This window comes from Leptosomus discolor, chromosome 2 (genome assembly GCF_034619465.1).
Source record: "Leptosomus discolor isolate bLepDis1 chromosome 2, bLepDis1.hap2, whole genome shotgun sequence".
NCBI classification, from domain to species: domain Eukaryota; kingdom Metazoa; phylum Chordata; class Aves; order Leptosomiformes; family Leptosomidae; genus Leptosomus; species Leptosomus discolor.
The window spans coordinates 123,519,744-123,540,058 of record NC_141392.1 but is presented as its reverse complement, the minus strand read 5'-3'; the positions used below and the strand labels follow the sequence as shown (position 1 = coordinate 123,540,058).

Genomic DNA, 20,315 nt, shown 5'->3' with positions numbered 1-20,315 from the left:
ATTTCCACAGCTGGTTTGTTTTTGTGAGGCTTTACACACACACATTTCACTCGCTCTTTCTCAGAGCATCTTGATTAGAGGATGACCAGGCATGATGGGTTGAGCAGAGGGCTTACTTGATGGCGTCATGCATCAGGCTATTTCCCACAGTTACATGAGGCCATAACCTCACTGAACTCAAAGATTACAACTGACTATTGAAGATCAAAGTTGAGTCCAGCTGCACCAGCCCAGAGAGATACTAGCTGAGTATAGACAGGAAATTACTCCCAGGTTTGCTCCTGCGGTGACTCCAATCCTCCCAAACCCATCCTCCCTGTATTAATTAAGGTGCAGTGAGTAGGCACGTCTCAATCCAGCTGCTGTCAATCTGTTGCTCATTTCCAGCAGGAAGATAACAACTAGGAGGTGACTAGACTGTCCTTTCCTTCGCTTCCACTCGAGTATGAAGCCTGCTCTTGTAACAAACAGAAGGCAAACAGCAACAACTTTGTTTCAGGCCTTGCTAATAACAGTTTTAATAATCATGTCAAATTGTTTTTTCTCTACTTAAAATATTTTCCTAGTGCAAGAAACCATCAGCTCCAGCGTTATAGACTGCCAAGTGAACCGTTATACTTTCTTTGCAACAAGTACACAACAAATTAAAAAGATCTAAGTGTGAAAAAATTCAGAATCCTCTAACAATGCCGGGAGAAGGCCAAATATTTCAAACAACGTCTGCTTGACCTTTAGCTCTGGTTGTGAACTCTTCTCTCAGAGGGGCCCAGAGTTGATATTAGCTGCAGGTTTCCCAGTTCGTTTCCTTAGGTTTGAGATACCTCTCTAACTGACGTGGCCTGTGCCCTCTGTTAAATTTTGCAGGTAAATTTGTGCTCGCAGCGGCACTTTCCAGGGGCAGATGTTAACGTGGAGAGGGGCTATGCCCATGCTAAAAGAAATAAAGTGGTGCCAGGCCACAGACATGGAAACATAATCCTCTGCTCTGCAAAACTGGTTACAACAGCCCCTGGCATGCTTTTGTCCTGGGCCAATTAACGCTCTCCCAAACATTTCTTGGGTGCAGTTTGGGAGTTAACATGTGCCAGGAAACATTCCCAGTTGGTCTGTTGGATGAATTCATCCTGTTTTAAAAGCTGAGATAGTTTAATAGATGAATGGAGCCAGACCATGTCAGTTGGCCTCAGCGTCTGGGAATACTCCTGAGCACATTTAATTTACTAGTGAAGATGTAGCCAGAATGTCTCTTCAGGACCATCCATTACTTATATATCTGTGTTGAAGTCGATGTTTTTTGTACTAGTCTGATTGTATCCCACAGCCTCTGGTTTTAAAGCTCTTATTTTTTCTTTTGGCTGCTGTAGCTGATCTGGGATGTGATCTGCTGTCTTCATAAATCTGCGTTGTGTCGGTTTACTCAGTCTTCAAAGATGTTCAGATTCCAAGAGCTGCTGGGTTGTTGTTTTTTTTTTTTTCCTGCTCTAAGGTGATTAAGCAACCCTCATTACAGTCAATTAAAACACAATTTTTCTCTTTCACAGGCTATGTGTTACATTTTTTTAACGGTTTTTTGTTCTCTTCTGACTTTTTAACCTCCTTTTTATATGTTTAGATATTCAGCACAGTCATTGATGACCCCAATGAACAGTTGATAAGGAAAATCCCTCATTTTTAATGCTACTAGTGCCTCCCATGTTCCTGAGCTGCTTGAAGTGGGATATGTCTTGTAGAACGGTGTGGCCACATGCATAATTACTAAAATCCCTTATCCTCCAGACCACACTGGTTGCATCCAAACTGGCACGGTCACAAATCATGCTAACCCTCAGACAGCTCCTAGACATTATTTCGGCCAGTGTTAGTTGACCTAGACAAAAAAGCATGCCAAGGATTGTTCTAGGAATGTGAAATATGTGTGACTGAGTAGCAGGGCTAAGGCATAAGCATTCACAAATATAGACGTAGCCTCAGTGTACCTCTTCTTAAGGCTGATGGAAAATGCCTGTGTGCCACTATGTTCCAGAAGGTTGGGATGAGCCTGGAAAATATATGGTTAAAGCTTTTGAGAGTTTTCAGCATTAACAGCGTGTTTAACATGTCATCCCTACCCCAACACTAGACAAAGAAATGTCTTGTGGCAATTCAGACGTTTATTCTGTTTGTATTTTTCTGTCGTCTGTGAAAGAAAGAAATCCAACCCACCAAAATCTTAGACACTGTTGTTCCTGGCTGCAATGTTCTTAGCTACATAGGTTCTGAGATGTTTAGTCACTCTTCAGTCCCCTTTGAGATCACTAATGTTGAGGTAGACTGCCCATTCCAACGGTGTCTGGGAGTAGAAAGTCTCTGAAAGGGTACATCTCCCCTCAGATCCTTCCTATTGATCTCTCAGATGTGGAATAAAAGTAAAAGCATTAACAAAACCAAACCAAAACAAAACCAAACCCCACCCCAAGGAAGCAAAGGAAAGGGCTAAGTGATGTCTTCCTGTTACAGTGATTTCTGTTAGTTAGAGCAGGGAGAAGACAGCTTTGGGGAGTACAAGAAATGCTTGGACAGTCTTCAAAACAGTAGCTTCCATTGATGCCACTTGCTCAGATTGTATGTAAAGATAGAACCAGAACTATTCTGGTTTACAACGTATTCTGTGCAGGGACTTCTTTCACAAAGTGGGGTGTCTTTATGCCTCTTGGCAATGGACACAAATTTGAGTGCATGAAGTTCCACCTCAACATGAGGAAAAACTTCTTCACTCTGAGGGTGACAGAGCACTGGAACAGGCTGCCCAGGGAAATTGTGGAGTCTCCTTCCCTGGAGATATTAAAAACCAATTGCAATCCTGTGCGACCTGCTGTAGGTGACCCTGCTTCAGCAGGGGGTTGGACTAGATGATCTCCAGAGGTCCCTTCCAACCCCTGCCATTCTGTGATTCTGTGGTTCTTGTAAACCTCTTTTCACTAGTTATTAAGTGGACAAAACTGGTGTTTATTCCCAAACTTAGTGTGTATGGTTTGGGATTACTTTTGAAAATATTCACCAATCGGGTTTGAATTATATGAAGACTCTGACTATTAAACCAGACTGTAGCTGTCAGGCCCTTGGAAACCTTTCTTTCAACAACCAGGAGAAGGTGAAGTGCCACGCTGGGTTTCAAGGCAGGACCTCGTGAAGGTATATCCTCAGCTCCCCATAGGGCTCAGTTCATAAATGACAAACCTCCCTTTCTCTTCCTGCTCTCTTTGAACTCTAAGCCAGCTGAGGACTATCTCAGTGACAGCTTTTTTGGAGCACAGCAAAGGGGAGTCCTATCTCCATAGACCCCTGGCAATAACACTTTCCAGTACAATCCTAAGCCATTCTTGCTCCAGACCAGCACTGTCCGTTTGCACAGATCAGCAGAATGATCACTAAATGGTCGTGTAAGCACTGTTTCGGTTAAATACAGGGTACTGTTCTTCCCTGATCATTCTATTTGGTACCAAGATGGCTGGTAACACCTTGAGTTAAAATGTGGTAGTGGTGCCTCAGAGATGAGGTGCAGGCTTTGATGATACAAGTCTGATCAATGTCCACATGCCCCTTAGATGCCTGCTGGACGCTTGTGCAAAGGTCAGGCATTTTTAGGGCTCTCCCAGAAGGTTTTTAATGGAGTGAGCTGCTAGCTTTTATCCTTTCTCATAATTTTATGAGGCAGAATCCCCCCTCCCCCAGGCAACCAGCCAGCCTGCCACTAGCTATTCGCTTTAAAATTATGATGAAGCTTGAAATAAAACACAGACATGGACTGAACCCACTCGCCCTCAGTCCAAAGGTATTAAGACTGCTGGTTGACAGAGACAATATCTAGTTCTTGGAAATGTTTTGCTTCTAGCACCCTGGATGATTAGGAAGAGAGGACTAGGCAAAAAAGATAATGATTCCGTATTTGCTATGGAAATGGCAAGTGCAATTAGAATTGCCAACTGAGTTGTGATCAAAATTCTGATTAATTACTTACTGCTATTTCACAGAGAAGAAATTAGTGCGTATCTAATTGGTGTTACTGAAATGTATTCTGTGCCTCACTTGCATAAATTAAATGTAAAGAACAAATCTACTGCCTGTGTATGAGAGAGAGAGAAAGAGAGGGAGTGAAAGCAAATGTGTGATACTGGGCAAGATCCTCAGGTGATGTAAATCAGGACTGTTCAGGTGAAATCCCTGGATGATGAGGCTTTGGACCCGGGATGCTGAAAAAGGTACTTTGACTTGGGTGTTTACTGGGGGTCTGTGCTATATAAAAAGAGGAGTTCAGACTAGAGGATCACAGCAGCCTTTCTTCTAGTCTTATCGAATCTCACTCTATCAAAACCAGTCACAGCAGTAACAAATCCTATTTTCAGCTCGTGATGCCACAGCACCAACCCCCACCATACCATCAGAGACTTCCTATGTATAATTTTTGTTTGCTTATTTATTTCAATTTCAGCTCTGCACATGCTCTAGGCACATATACAATAATGGCAATTACACATTGTACAAAGCACATCAATAATTTTAGTGTGAAAGAGAAGGAAAACACAGAGCTATGACTCCACTGCTTTAATCGGCAGGACCACATTATGTCAATGAAGCAGGGACACGGAGGACTGATTAGATAAATTCCCCCTTGCAGTTCCAGCACCCGGCACTGAAGCGCCTACCATGTTCTGAAAATGAAATATATGCATTTAAAATGTATCTGCATTTATTTTCCCTCCGGTGTGTTTTTGGTTTTTCTAACAAACAGAATCTCATGGAAAAGAAAAGCTCCTTAGATGGGAGCTTTGGCAGTCCTTTTTGCTCTCTATGAAGAAATTAACTTGGTACCTTGGCGGAGAGGGCTGTCAATGCCAGTGGGAACTAGGTGAGCAACCTCCCTGTTACTGCCCCTCAATTAAATTTTATTCTCCAAGCAGAAAAGGGAGAAAGATTGCAGAAGTGGTGAAGAAAACAGACCCTCTCACTTTGCTAATCTGTCGAATTTACTGTTGAAGTACTTTTCCTCAGTAGGGGCCTAATTCTCCTTGCATACTGTAGGTGTAATTGTACTGAATTTAAAGGGTTGCTTCAACACCTCCCGAAATTGCAATGAAATCAAGTAGCTATACTAATTGCCTTGCAGCGTCTTGCCATTATCCTTGCCTTTTGCCTATCCTCATTACAGTAGCATAGCAGTATATGTTCTAACCATGAAATATTCTTTTTTTTTTTCTTATTCTTCTCATAAAAAACTGGTGCCCCACCAGTATTTCATTTCTACCCACTTGAGTCTGAAAGGGAACAGCCATCAGCAGTCAGCTGCAATCATAGAATCACAGAATGGTTTGGGTTGGAAGAAACCTCAAAGATCTTCTCATTCCAACCCCCCTGCCATGGCAAGAGCACCTCCACTAAACCAGGTTGCTCAAGGCTCCATCCAACCTGCCCTTGAACACTTCCAGGGATGGAGCATCCACAACTTCCTTAGGCAACCTGTTCCAGTGTCTTATCACTCTCAAGGTAAAGAACTTCTTCCTTGTATCTAGTCTAAACCTGCCCTCTCCCAGCTTTCAACCATTACCCCTCGTCCTATCACTGCAGGCCCTTGTAAAAAGTCCCTCCTCAGCTTTTCTGTAGGCCCCCTTCAGATACTGGAAGGCCGCTATAAGGACTCCCTGGAGCCTTCTCTTTTCCAGACTGAACAAGCCCAACTCTCTCAGCCTGTCCTCATAGGAAAGGTGTTCCAACCCTCTGATCATCTTGATAGCCCTCCTCTGGACTCGCTCCAACAACTCCATGTCTGTCTTGTGTTGGGGGCTCCAGAGCTGGACACAGTATTCCAGGTGGGGTCTCACGAGGGCAGAGTAGAGGGGCAGAATCACCTCCTTCGACCTGCTGGCCACACACATTTTGATGCAGCCCAGGATACGGCTGGATTTCTGGGCTGCAAACACACACCGTTGCCTCATGTTCATCTTACCATCCACCAGCACACCCAAGTCCTTCTCCCCAGGACCGCTCTCAATCCACTCATTGCCCAGCCTGTATCTGTGCTTGGAATTGCAAGCTTGGATTGTAGTGTTCTTTCTTTTCCTCTCTTCCTATCTCTGCCTCTCTTATCTCCATGATCTTTTCTCTGCCTCCCTCCCCCTCCAGACAGCTTTATTAAATTCATATCTCTGCTTCTGAGGTCTCTGTGTCTGAGCTGCTGTTCCATGTGAGCCATTGAGAGCAAAAGAAAAAAAAAAAGTCAAGATTCGTTTATGTTCTTCCTCCCCTCAATGTCCTTGGCGGCACAGGGATGCTTTCCATGGCACATCCTTCTGGTTGGGTATTCAGGTTGCTGCCAGAATTGTTAACCCTTTTTAGACCTTAGGGAACCATAATGTGCAAGAAAATGTGAAAATGTGAATTCATTTTTGACAATCGACAATATATGCTTGACATATATCACCCTTTTGGGCAGGATTTCGGTTGGAAAGGGAGATCTCTGCTGAAAGCTTTTCCTCAGGGAAATTATACATAAACAGAATTCCTGTGGCTTTCATGGATAGTGATTATGACTCAAGTGTCTTGATAAGGCAACACAAACTTAGAGTGGGGTTGGACCAACTTTCTACCTGCTGGGTTTGTCTTAGTGCTTAGTACTAAGTTCTCAGTACTTAGTACTCAGTACGTGGTGTATTCTGATTCTGGAATAAACCTTTCCATGCTGGTGGGATATAAACACAACCAACAAGGCTTCATTTAGTTCCTTAAAATGGCCAGGTGAGGATGTGAAAACTGAGCAGACCCTGCCAGGCGGGCTCTTTGTAGGCTGTTCAAAGTTTTCATGGCACTCTGGGAGCTGAAAGATACTCTCCGATGGCCCAAACCATCAGAAAGGTCTGTGCAGGTTCCTGCTGAGAGCCTGCCAGCTAAGCTTTTCAATTGGGGTGCCCAGAAAATGAAATATATTCTGATATTGTTGATGACAAGCAATAAACAAGTGAAAATCATGCTTGTGCTTATCTTATGTGTCTGTCTGGCAATGCTGGTATTATACTAAAAAAAAACAGACCCAAAATTGTCCATACCAGCAATCATCTTCATAAAAGTTAAATAATATAGACTATCAAGTGTGAAGGGCATCCTTTAACTACTGGCAGGATGCCTGAGCTAAGCAGCCTTTGGGAATCCTATATTGCTCTGCCCATCTTAACTCTGTTTCAGTGGTTTATTTCTTCACCGGTGCTAAAGCACTAAAAAGTCTCAAAGAAACAAATCCGCTTAATGCACCTGCCTGATTCCCTGTGCACAGCTAGTGTATTACCACCTGACAGCTTTGAAAGAAATTTTGTAGCAATTGAATATTTGTGTGCTTAACCACATATTCAGGGCAATAATAAATATACAGTACCACAACGCTAAGAGTCTCAAAAATGTTATTGACTGTCATGTTTTAGGGCTTGAGCACAAGGTAAGCGTCCTCAATAAGATTTTTTTTTTTTTTTTCACAACAATCTGGAGGATGAAATCGTTGCCCCATGTAGGAATGCGGCTTTATAATTTTATTCTCAGATAGGGTCAAAACATCAGCTGTTTTATATTGGCCTAAGCATCAAGCTGTCGTCAAATAGACCACCTGAGGAAGTGGCCTGCTGGGAATGCATTTTAACCCCCAAACAGAGACATCCAAACCTTTGCAAGCTCAACCACCAGAAATTACAGGGAAAAGCAGAGAACAAATGGGCTTCGGTTTTAGTTCCTTTGAGCACCATACGATGGGCCGTTACTTCTCTTTTCTGTTTCCTATTGCAGGCTGGGATGTTTTCAGACTAAACAAGTCTCTGTAACCTGAAACCCAACCATCATTTATGGAAGTACCCTGTGCAGCATGGTTAATAAATAAAAAGTTAAGAAAAATAAAAAGACAACCTTTCCACTATTAACAAAAGACTCTTCAAAGCTATCCTTTTGCTCTGGGCTTTTACAATAATAAGCTGAAAAAATACATTAGAGAGCAGACTCCTTTCTAGCCACTTCATATTTCATTTTGCCTCTCACTTGTCTATTTATTTTCACGTCTTTCCTGATTACTTCTCAATTGTAGAAGGACAACATTAGGCACAATGACTTTTAAATATACTCCCTGGCCAAAATAACTCCAAGGGCTGTCTGAAATTTCAAACATCTCACTAGTAAGTCTGGAGTAAAACACAAAGGCAGTGATGCCTACTAGTTAGAGCAGGACTGTCAGGACTAGGTGAATGTTTGCAGTGCTCTACCAATGTTGTTTTTCTCGATGGACATCATACGACACAACGAGGACCAGTGTGATTCTGAGTTCATTCGTGTTTATACAAAGATGATCTTATAAAGTACAAGAGGTGCTCCAGCTCCAAACCTACTCTTTTTCTGTTGGAGCTGTCCAGAAGACTTTGATGGGACAAGGAACAGGCTTTGGACTACCTAAAACAAGCACACAAGAGTATAACAATTATTTGCAAAAGTAAGCTTCAAAGCTTCTTCAAACCATCTTGCAAACGTGTGAAGTTAGGTATGAAAGTGTCAGATCTGTGATCTTCTTCAAGTAATTTTCAACCCTGGCATCTTCTCTGGACATACCCTAAACTGGGAGTTTTGTCCTGGAAAACATATAAAAGCCTAAAATACAGATATATTATGATTTATGATAAAGCCCTCAGAAATTTGATCTAACTTTATAGTTAGCCTTGCTTTGAGCAAGAGGTTGAAATAAATGACATCCAGAAATTTCTTCTGACCCATTTTATCCTAAGATTCGATGTAGGCATGGTATTTTAGGACTGTACCTACAGATACATTTGATTTTCTTGTAAGCGGTGTTTGAAACCAGTCCCTTTCTATCCCTGCACCCTTTTTGGTTCCAGAGGTTAGAAATTAGTTTCTTAGGCTCTTGTCGTGCTTGCTCAGGTGTCTCTTTTGCAATAAATTCTCTATTTCCCTGCTTTCCAAGGTATTTTGCTCAGTGCCCGCTCTGTTTCCTGTGTGAGATGTGCTGCTCAGGAGCAGAGCCATGGTCTGCAGGGTGACTGCACCAGGCATGGGTGGGAGTATCTGGATCCAGTGGCTTAGCTATTGTAGCTACAAAAGCCAAATGCAGAGTTTGATCTTTTTCAGGGTCTTTCTCAAAAATTTGCTTGCAGCCTGTTTTGATCTCTGTCAGGGATAGCGTAACTTACTTTCTTGTTTTCTGGATGAATATGGTAGTGGCTTTATCTCCGTTCATTCTGTCTTTCCTCTTACTCATAACTGGAGAAGACAGGTACTTTAGAGATGCGTACAGAGCTACCAATTCTCTCTTGTTTCAGAATAGGAACACCTATTACCCTAGCTGTTCTGCAAGCCTTGTTAGCTAAATCATTAGGAGTTGGGCTCAATTCATCTATCTTCAGCTGTCCAAATACAGGCCTTCAGACCAAACTAGCTGTCTAGGTTTCCCATATAGCCAGTAGAGACAGATACCTCCGGAAGTGATACAATCCATCCAAGGGAAAGCAGAAATGAATGACCCTCTAAAAGACTCTCCTCTTTCTCTCTCTAATGATTATTGTCTAGATGAACAACTTAGACTAGACAATTAGCTTAGACTAGATGCTTAACATTTAGGCAGATAAAATTAATGTGATGAATCCCATTCTATGTGCTCAGATAATGACTCTAGCCTTTGTATCTCGAATTTTAGCTCTTCAATATGTTTTCATAGGTGTTCAGATTCTGTGCTATGCTCTCAGATTAATTTCAGCTTCTAAGGCTTAAAATACTTGCCTCCCATTACTGTTCATTGTCATAAATATGTCATGGCATAATATAGCTGTCTGTACCTGTAATGAAATCCTTCTGCTTTAAGATTCAACTCCATCGCCCATACAGGACTAATATTGCTGAAAATCACCCTAATAATGTCACAGGGAATCTTGTGCTTGCAAACCTTTGTCATGAGCACAGGCTCTAGGACTGTACCTTCAGCCAAGGCAGGGACAAAGAAGATTTTTACATTTTTTTTAACTTACCTGGACAAAGAAAGAAAAAACGAAAGTGAAGACAAGGCTGCTGGTAAAACGATATTGGAAGCATTGGGCAGGACGGGCAGAGAGCTCAAGAAGTCACCTCACCCATTCTTTTGCTCCAAAGAGGTGTCTATAGTTGCAACACCTCTGAAAGAAGTGAATATAACCTGTAAATAAGTTCTTCTGTCGTGTTAGTTCCACCAGGTTCCAAATCAGTTGGTTTCAAGGCCTTGCTATTTATTTTTTTACTAGAAAGATGTTTTTCTAATTTTTAACTTAAATCTCCCTGATTAAAATATTAATAAATTTTTTTGTTCTCTCTGCATTGAAAATGAGAAAACAACCTTCCTTCCTTCCTAATAATTTTAATGAAGCTTCTATAAACTAATTATATCCTTTAATATACTAATCGAAATGCCTACAGTCTTTCTGGGCTGAATTTGGGATACGTGGAATATGTTTGTTTAAATGGTACATCTGGGGTAAAAAAAAGGCTTTTCAATAAAATAGCTTTACAGAAAAATTTTACAAAATGCTGTAATTTCTCAAGTAAAGCTGCAAACTTAGTAAAATTCTGCTATTTAGTCAAAATCTTGATTTGTTAATGAACAAAAATAGGGAAAACAATTTTAGAGCAAATGCTGAGCTCTATTCTGTCCTCTCCTTCACTTATGTCTTATAAAAATAATTGTCATTTTTCAACTTAATTCTAACCCAAATACTTCCAAAATCTTCAGGTATTTGGCATTTTCCTTCTGGCCCACTTCTAATGGAAAAACGTTCAGTCTCTTTGTGAGTCTGTTCCCAGGACCAAAGAGCAGTTCTCATTGGGAAGAAATGATAATAATAATAGTAGTAAAGTGCAGTTCCCTGGAAATTTTATTTTGAGGCAGCTCATTTTATCCCCTAACTTTATTTTTGCAGAAGAAAAAGATGATTTGTCTTTGCAGCAACTGCAGAACAAGGAGGGAAAGAGAAGCTGAGAACCTTCCCGTCCATAACTAAACCTGGCAGCGATGGTCTTAACAGAGTTCAAGTTTATTTGACTAATTCTTTCACCACTTGTCAGAGAACATACTTTAGTTTGCTGTAACAAAACAACCTCTTTCCTCCCCCATTTCTCCAGTGAGTAGCACAAACACTTGTGTGGAGCACACATTACCGCTAACCGTTATGATGTTTGCTGTCAAACTCATTTATTTATGCAACTGCTGTGGAAAGGCCTGGGGCCCGTAAGCAACCCTGAAAGATTTCAGAGTCCTGGTGTGGGGTCATGAAAGGGAAAGTGAGGGGGAGGGCGAAGCCTCCACTGGTTATGAGAAAGGAACTGACACAGGAAACGGTCACATATGGCACAGATTTATTGTGTCCGGGACTTCCCATTCAAAACTCATTATATCCACAGCTCAGAGCAGTGCATGGCACGGCCACATTCATTTTTAGGTCTGGCACCCGATGAAATTGCTGTTCTGCTTTCGGGTGGCAGTGATGGTTTTATCATTCCTTGGCCAGAGAGACCGTGACTGGGACCTTGTCGACAAAGGCTCTGCTGTTCGCTGCCCCTCGCCTTCATGTTGAGCCCCGGCTACCAGTTTGATTGAAGTGTTGACCAGTGGAGCCGCTGGTCAGGAGCAGAGAAAAATCATTCTGGGCTTTAAATACACCTAAAGGAAACCAGGATTATCTTAAGGGGAAACATAATGGGAAAAGCTTTGGGAGTGACATGAGAAATTGATACTTGCAGAACAGCATGTTTTTTCGAAGGTGAAATAATTTGGACCAAAAGGTGTTTCTCTTTGCATTTTTCTCTCTTTAAATCTTCTTTCCTGGGAGACAGGATCCCTGCCACACACAGCTATTGGCTCTTTGAATGATGGTTAATGACTTCAAGAGGTTTGTGGGAACAGTTTGTTTTTATTATCTGCTTCATGAGAGCACCTAAAAGCTCCAGTCAGGGCCCTGGGTCCTATTTTGCTAGCTGCTGTACAAAAAGCCATTATTTCCACCCCTTAGTTGTGTATTGATAGTCCTCAGGAATGCTATGGAGACCCAGATTACCTCTTCCATGCTGTCCTATGAGGGTTCACTCTATCCTATTCACCCCAGACCCGTACCACACTTTTGGTTGCATTTTGATTAGGGTGGTGACTCCTGCATTCTCCTTCATTCAGGGTTACAATTTAAGGGTGCTTAATTTACTGCACTTTTGAGGACTCTCTGAAAATACCTAGAATCATGAAGTATCATGAAGTTATGCTGTTTAATGTTTTTTGTCTCCATGCATAATGTCAGGTAATCTTTCTTTCATCACCATATTGGATTTATTCCCTAAATAAGCATTATGGGGAAATTTGTGTTGTCAGGATGGCTAAAAATGCTGAAGTTCCCTAATCATTAATGATAATGTGGCCAAAAATCCTCCCTAAATGTGTCTCTGCTTATGTTTAATAAAATCTTGATCTTAAAATCTTGAAGATTTTGAAGTTTAATAAAATCTTAGAGGTCTTTTCCAACCTAAACAATTCTATGATTTTATGATTTTATGATTTTATGATTCTATGAAAGTGATGGACGAGATGCTCTGGGCCAGTGCTGACAATAGCAGGAATGGGCCTGATGTCTACCTCTGCTGTGTCAAGCAGCACTAGGGTATGGACATTGAGGCTTGCCGGTCACTCCTGCTGCATTAAGAGAACAGCTCCAAGCTCAGTTTGGTCTCAGGCAACCCAGTAGTGTCCAAGACAATCACTGGGCTCTTTCCAGGAATTAGCACAAGTCAGCAGCCAGTCCAAAAGTGCAGTTTGGAGGTGGCCACCGTCTTTTGGAGAGTCAGTGATTTTAATACTGAGGTGGTGCCATGCCAACTGGCCTCAGGGACAAGGAACTGGCTTTGGCACTGGTTATTTTATTAGTTTTGATGCATGCAATGCCATAGCAGCTCAGTTCCAGCCTCGTCTTCTGGCCACAGACAGTCAAGGTGTGGCCACCTTGCAGTGGCATCAGGGCATTAGAGAAGTTCTGTGGCACTCTAAGTAACATCCCTTCCTTCAACCATGACATAAGGCCTGGGCTGGGCAACCTCACTAAAGGGCACTTCAGGTTTACCAACTCACCTTCTTTGAGAGGGCTCAAGATATATTCTCCTGGATAGGTTATTCTCCTCCCCAGCTTTTCTCAGCTTTGTGAGACAGGTTTGATATTTTCTCTCAAATACAAAGACCAAAGATGATCTCTCTGACTCAAGAGGTTCCTGACCTGTAAATTACTGAAAGCTTGAGCAGCATTTTGAGTGAACGTTGCTATATGCGTTCCTTGTTCCCCTACTGTTTCTAGATGACTCTTTCTGACCACTGTTGGAGAGGATCCCGGCCTCAGTAGGCTTCTGGTCTTTGTTATTAAGACTCTACTTTTGCACTTAAGCTCTAAGGTCAATATCAACTTATTACTATAGTCTCTGGGAACTGGAAAACCACAAATTTTTGTTCATAACTTGGAAAGATATACTGTCATCTGTAACACACGTGCCTTACCTCTTAGGCATGGGAGAGCTCCGAAGGGCTGATGCTAGCATAAAAAAAATATAACCAAATGAAAGGTGCAAATAATGCCTGATTTCACAGTGAATAAATATTAGCAGTGTGTGTGACCATATCAGTGCATGCAAACAATACCAGCAAGAACAAATATTTCATGTGCTACACCTGTTTTTCTGTGGATTTGTACTTCAAGGGGAAGGATCAATGCAGATCCTGTGATGCATAATAAAAGTAAGCTTATACTACAGACTTTCTTTCAGTGGAAGCACTAGTAACTGTCTTTACTTGTTCACCTACTTTTACAAAACTTATAGGAACATAATGTCTTTCAGTTCACAAATGTGACTGAAATTGGCCGGGGGGTTCAAAGTTTTTTATGGAGGAACGATAAACAGGAGAGCATAAAAACCCACACAGTGCAATGTTATGAGACTCATTTCCTTTTAAAATAATTTTCTTTAAAAGAAAGAATTAACAGCCTAAAGCAATCACTCCATTTTTATTTACGTAGTCCCTGCTATTACATATTTGTATGTGTGTATCTCGCACACGTATAGACACAAATACACGAGCAAGCACACGTACCACCATGCCTTCCTCTGTGTGTGTTCCCAACACACACCTTGTGAGAAACCTGCCACAAATAAGTTCCTTGACATTGCATATCTGTGAGTTCATCCCCCATGGGAACACTGCTAAACTCTGTTGAGTGATATCCCTAATCTATAGTCAGTGGGATTTCTAAAAACGATGGGGATGCCTTGTTTCAGCATCTGCTGAAGTTGATGGGCTTGTTTTCACTTACCTACATAAAGATTTACAAGATCAGCATCTGGAGAGCTGTTGCTTTCAGAGGATGAGTGCGTATGTTTGAAGACCCTGTGCCAGGGATTAGACAGGAGAATCAGGGTTGAAGTTATTTACGGGCAACCTCTGAACTCAAGAAATGCAGAAAACCTTTTGTATAGGAAAAATGACTGAGCTCAGAATAATTTACCTGCGTTAGATTTCTAAGGTCCTATTGCTGGGCCCTTATTTTTTTTTTTATTTCACATTCGAATGTCAGCAGGTCAAAAGAAACAGTTAATGCTGATGAATATTTCCCCCTCAGCAAAGATATGTGCTGGTCAGCCCAAGGCCAATGAATCACAATTTCTAAACAGTGTCCCATTTATCTCCCCCGTCCCACTTCCTTCCCTATTCGCTTTTGTATTTTTGTAATGATAATTACAGTTAAATTAGAAATAACTGATGGCCAAATCAAGTCGGATGGAAAGAAAATTATGGGAGATTTATTTTATTTTGATAAAAAACTGACATTGTCTTTTTTTTTTTAAAAAAAAAAAAAGACTATATTTTTCCTTGTACCATGAATTGTGAAATCTATCATGAAATGGGTAAAAAATTACTGAAGGAAATGACCGTGTTAACCTGTAGGGGAAAATCATTAATGCTGATGTATTTCGTTCAATTTTAAATGTAGAAATTATTTTATTTTATTTTACTTCATTTTATTTATTTGGTGTTGGGGAGCTAGGGAAAAGGCAGGAGACTTGCAAAGGACTCTATGTGCCTTTAAGTCAAAACATCTATTTTGAAAATACTCTTCCCTCCTTCTCTCCTGCTCCATTTTTCTAAATAAAGGATATGAGATGTTGGTGGTGGTGGCGGGTTTTTTCCTAAGCAAAGAGGACCCCCTCGGTGCATTTTTCTTTTCAAATGTGAAATGAGGTGGAAAATCCTCATTTCACGACAGGAAGGACAAATATTGACACAAAGTTAATATTTGTCAGGAGCCCTAGAAGCAACCTGAGTGTTAAAATCTCATATAGATATATATGTCTGTGTGTCTGTGTGTGTGTGTGTGCGCGTGTGTATAGTTAAATAATAAACTTGGCTTGGTGATAGGGGAATCTGCAGAAAGCAGAGTCTGCTCTCTGAGGCCGAGGAAATAGCTGCAGTAGAGGAACACACACGCTCTCCACCTACTATTTCTCGCTTTTTCTTGCACTGAGCAGGACACACACATGGCACACGCGTCCGTGCACGCACCCAACACACACATGCCCTCTTCCCCTGCTCAGCTGCACGCAGCCCCTGGTGCGATGTTCAGCCTCACCTGTGCACACATTGCTGCAGATATGAACAACTTCTCTGTCTTTCCCACTCATTTGTAAGGTCTCCAGTTGACACACACATACCAGTTTTTTTCTTTCTTTTTTTTTCTGCATTTTTTTCCTCCCTTCACACACGTATGTGTGAAAACACACGCGCACGTACAAATATAACCTGTTTAATCTAATTTCACCCATTGCAGGGGATGCTTCTGGAATTTATCACTGTTATTGTTCATCGCCAATGTAAATAGCACATGTCAGCTCAATATTCGGTGGTCACTCAGTATTTATTAAGTCCTGTCCACTCTGGCCTTTTTTAGAGGAAAGCCCTGGGGCAGATTAGCTGCTGGCCCTGACACGCTGCGTCACTTATCTATTCGCATTGATTATGAGAGTCAGCTGTGGCCAGGACTCACTTTTTCCTTCTCCTCTCAGACCCCTCTTACAAGCACCCCTGCTTGGATTTTCATGAGGAAATAATCAGATTAGGGCTTCAGCGGCGAGTTCATATGGAGTTCTCTTTCTCCAATGTGCTACTAACTGAATAAACGTGTTTTGTGGTAAATTGTAAATGACATTATGATTACTAAGGCCAGCATGGGTTTCATTTAAAAGTGATCGAAATTGCAGGCTGCAGAAATTGTGACTGGCAGATAAGGCCATTTGGAAGGAGACAAGCAATGATATGTGTGCGTGCATGGGTGGGTGGGTGTGTGCAGGAAACTAAGCAAACCCACCTTGCAAGGCAGGCAGGGCAAAGGAAAGTCCTGGGAAATCACAAAATATCAGCAAATCCCATTTGTAGACAAGAGAAATGTCACTAGGGGAAGATGGGGGGTTTCTGGGATAACGGATGATGAGATCTGTCAGCCTTTGTGGGCTGGCTGCCTGTGCAGGGTGCATCCTCCCAGCGCTCCAGGACAATACCAAGTATCACCAAGCGCAGCATTTCCACTTTGGCTTCTGAATGGAGTTGCCTCTCTCTCTCCCTTTGCCCCCAGCACATGCCGACAGCAAAATACTTACACTGATAAAGCAAAAAAAAAAAAAAAAAAAAAAAGGAAAGGCAAGAAAAGGGGAAAGAAAATGGTAAGCTGGTGTCTAAAAATAGGAGGTTTTGCACAGATCCTATCTCACTTGATCATCCTCCCTAAAGAGAGCTTGACATTTATGTAATTTCATTGCTTTCCTTGGTGACGTGCAGAGCAAGAGCTCATTCTGGGAAATGCTCACAGACCACGGTCTGCACATGAGGAATCCCCTTGAAATAAATAATAGATAAGTGCCCACAGGATCCAGGCACTGAGATGTAACTATAAGCAGAGCCCAGAATGATTTCTCATAGTTTGTTTCTTTTCCAGGAGTCTGATATTTTCTTCTAGCAGTGAGTTTCACATACTGTTTCCTTGATAAGGGGAATGTCCTTTTATTCATCCAAAAGTTTGCAACGCTCAAGGATGTCAAAGTCCCTTTCTTTTTATCATCAGCGCCAGGCACTGCTGATCTGTATGCATGTCCCCAAAGCTGCTGAATGAGGAGTGCAGAGTTAGTTTAGACATTGGCCATGCTTTGCCTAACACTTTCATGAGCACAGCTAACTAGGAAAGGAGCAGGCTCAGTGAGGGAAGGAGGATTATAGCTGGCTACACCAGCAAATTCCTCCTTTGATTTTATTTTGAAGAGAGAAGGAAAAACAGAAACACACATCTTTTCCTAAGATGCTCCAGGCAGAAATGTTTATGTTTTTGGTGCCCGTATCTGAACTCATTTACTTTTATTCTCTCTTTATAACCAGTGATGATCTCATCATTACGGCCTGAGGCACAATTTCTCTCATCTTAAAGCAGAGACCTATATTTGGTCAGATAGAACATACCCTAATTCAGAAGACTGTATGGATTACATCTCTTCTGTACAGAGCCTTCCATAAAAGGATCCTCTTTACTTGTCTCCACAGACACTTGGGATGGGGTTTGGTGGCAAATTGTGACGTATGTTAAAATGTCTTAGCTCCTGGTATATTCAGTGAAAAAATACCTGAAGTGTTACCTAAAGTGGCTTTTGCCCTCCCATGGATAATGAGTTACACCTACAGATGTTGTAGCTACCCAAAGAAGTCCAGGTGACATTTTGGACTTGTGTTTAAATGACAGGATCTTACCTCTGGTCAGCAAAATTACAGGATAGTAAAGGGCGATCCAGCTGACAAAACAGAGGTATTTTAGGGTGGACTTCATTGTTTTCTAAACTGCTTTGTCTGTATTGATGGCTGGAGAATTGAGGGTGTTTCAGTTGCCATAAAAGTGTGTCTAGTTTAATTTCAAGTGCTGCGGGTTGTCTCACCAGGCCTCCAGCTGCCATCTTTGAAGGGCGTTGGCCTCCTGTAGACCCTATGTCGCATGTCTCAGGTACCTCAGGGCATCCCATGCGATACTAGATACCTGCTGGTGGGCAAATCATTTAAAGTCCAGATCTCCACTGACTGCAATGGGAGCTTAGACACTTGAAGCACATGTAAAGGTCTCTGCTACTTATAGGTGTCTGAATATGGTGCTTTCTTCTAGCTCTAAAACTCAGTGAGGTGGTTCACCACTGGAGTAGATTAGTGATGTTCTGGTCCCTTCTAGGTTTTCTGTTTGAGATACGGTCCTTGTGAGTGGGATGAGACGACTATGTGTAGTGTTAAATTATCTTTCCAAAGAATTGCAGTCATTCCCTGGTTTGTTACCCTGCTACAGACTTAGGAACAGGAGAATGTAGAAGACAGAAGACACAAGGACATAGGGACACAGTGCTGGATCAGACCAAAGGTCCATCTAGCATACCTGCTCTTTCAACAGTGGCCCTAATTTGATATCTAGAAAGGACAAGGTGAATGTACACGATGCTTCTGTGTCATTTGTTAGCACTCTTTAACCATTTTCAGCTCAAGGACTTCTTGAGGTAGATATATTTAATATTTCTTAGCATCCAGGTTTCTCTTAAATATGTGTAGAATTTTAGCACCAACAAAAGGGACTTTGGGCACTGAATGGGAAAATAAGTAGCTATACCACAAAATGTTGAGATGATGTCTGAAAGAAATCTTTTTCATTTTTTTCTTCGTCCCTGATCTCTCTCTATTCTCTTCCAGGAATTTACAGAGATGACAGCAAATGCATCTTCAAGCCCTCAGTACAAGGCTACTTCTGCAAACAGGCAGATCACGCACTTGTCATCCTTGAAAACCTGGACCCCGGTATGGTCAGCCAGAGACTTTTTCCAGTGGTAGCAATGAGTGGCAGCTTCATGGATACCTTCAGTGATGTGGCTTCGCATACGTTGTGTTGTCCTGCAGAACATCACTCTACTTTCTTTTCTGTTTTGCCATCCACCAAACTCACTACGGTTTGCTTCCCAGACTTAGCACCTCTGACTTTCAGACTGTACCTCCTCAGTGGCCAAAATGCAACCAGACTGCCATTAGCTATATTCTACAATGAACCACTTAGCCTTCGCGTTTTCATTCAAGGGAAATACATCTCTCCGAGCCCATCTTCTTTTTCACTGAATGGAAAGGCAGGAGCAAATTACTTTAGCTTTGAGGACAATCTTCTCCATGTTCTGCTTCATGAGAAGGAACCTGTAGAAGTAGTTGCTGGCCTTTCCTTTCTTGTGGCTTTCACTGTGACTGAGGCTGTTGGGGAAGAGAGTGAGGAAACTCTAATACGTCAATTAGCCGATTTTTTGAAGGTTGGTCATGACCAAGTCAGAGTAGTCCAGCATGTGCTGGGTGGTGAAAACATGCTGAAGGTACTCTCAGCTAATGCTAGCAAAAAGAAATATCACTGCCCTAACATGGCATTTTGCACAGCCTTTCATAGCAGGTATGGCTCACAGAAAGTGGGGAGAGGACCAGCGAGCACCCGAGCTCTGCAGCCTTCTGATGTGGATGGTCCATCAAGAGTACTCATCATTGAACTTGGTGATCCACCAGGCCGTCCAAGAAATGAGCTGACAAGAGACAGCTTAAAGAGTTTGGCCAGAACAATTATCAACACTCATCAGACTGGAGACCTTCAGAGAGGCCTTAGCTTCCCAGTTGATACTTTAATGGTGACTCAGTCTGCCTTACTGTTTCCAGCAGAAGCTAGCGGTAGGTGAGTATCAGATGCACTATCAGCATGTACTGATTTAAGTGTTGCGAGGAAATTGAACCACTTGAACTGCTTATTAAGATGGAGAGTAAGTTCTCCATTGACTGAAATATGACTAACCATTCTGAAACACATTAAAAACTTTCCATGACAGATCTATGCTCAAGTACTAGCTGAACTCCTGAGTGTGAATTACCATGTTTTTCTGCTGGTGCTCATGAATCTCTGTAGTGCAGAGATGTCTGTGATGCTTTAAACCAGGAAGAGAGTTCCTGGAAGCCTACCTTGATATTATGAAGTATTGAGTAAAGTCAATGTTTCTAAAGAGGTTCAGATTATAATAGCTCTTAAATTTTAAACAATTAAATCTCTCGATGTTTGTAAATTGGTGTAGCACCAGAGATGCATTATTAAAAACAGATTGTTGCCTTAACTTTGTAGGACTAAAATTTGATTCATATACTTTTAAAATTTAAGGCCAGAAAAGATTGTTTA

General features: G+C 41.8%; 1 protein-coding gene across 1 annotated transcript in view; it reads left to right on the top strand.

Annotated features, from left to right (window-relative positions):
* The window catches only part of PKHD1 (PKHD1 ciliary IPT domain containing fibrocystin/polyductin), a 265,896-nt gene that overhangs the window by 215,902 nt on the left and 29,679 nt on the right, over window positions 1-20,315 (top strand). Inside the window, exon 59 of the mRNA XM_086461672.1 lies at window positions 18,818-19,823. Within this exon, the coding sequence (XP_086317798.1) occupies window positions 18,818-19,823 (1,006 nt within the window). The remainder of the gene's footprint in view (window positions 1-18,817; window positions 19,824-20,315) is intronic.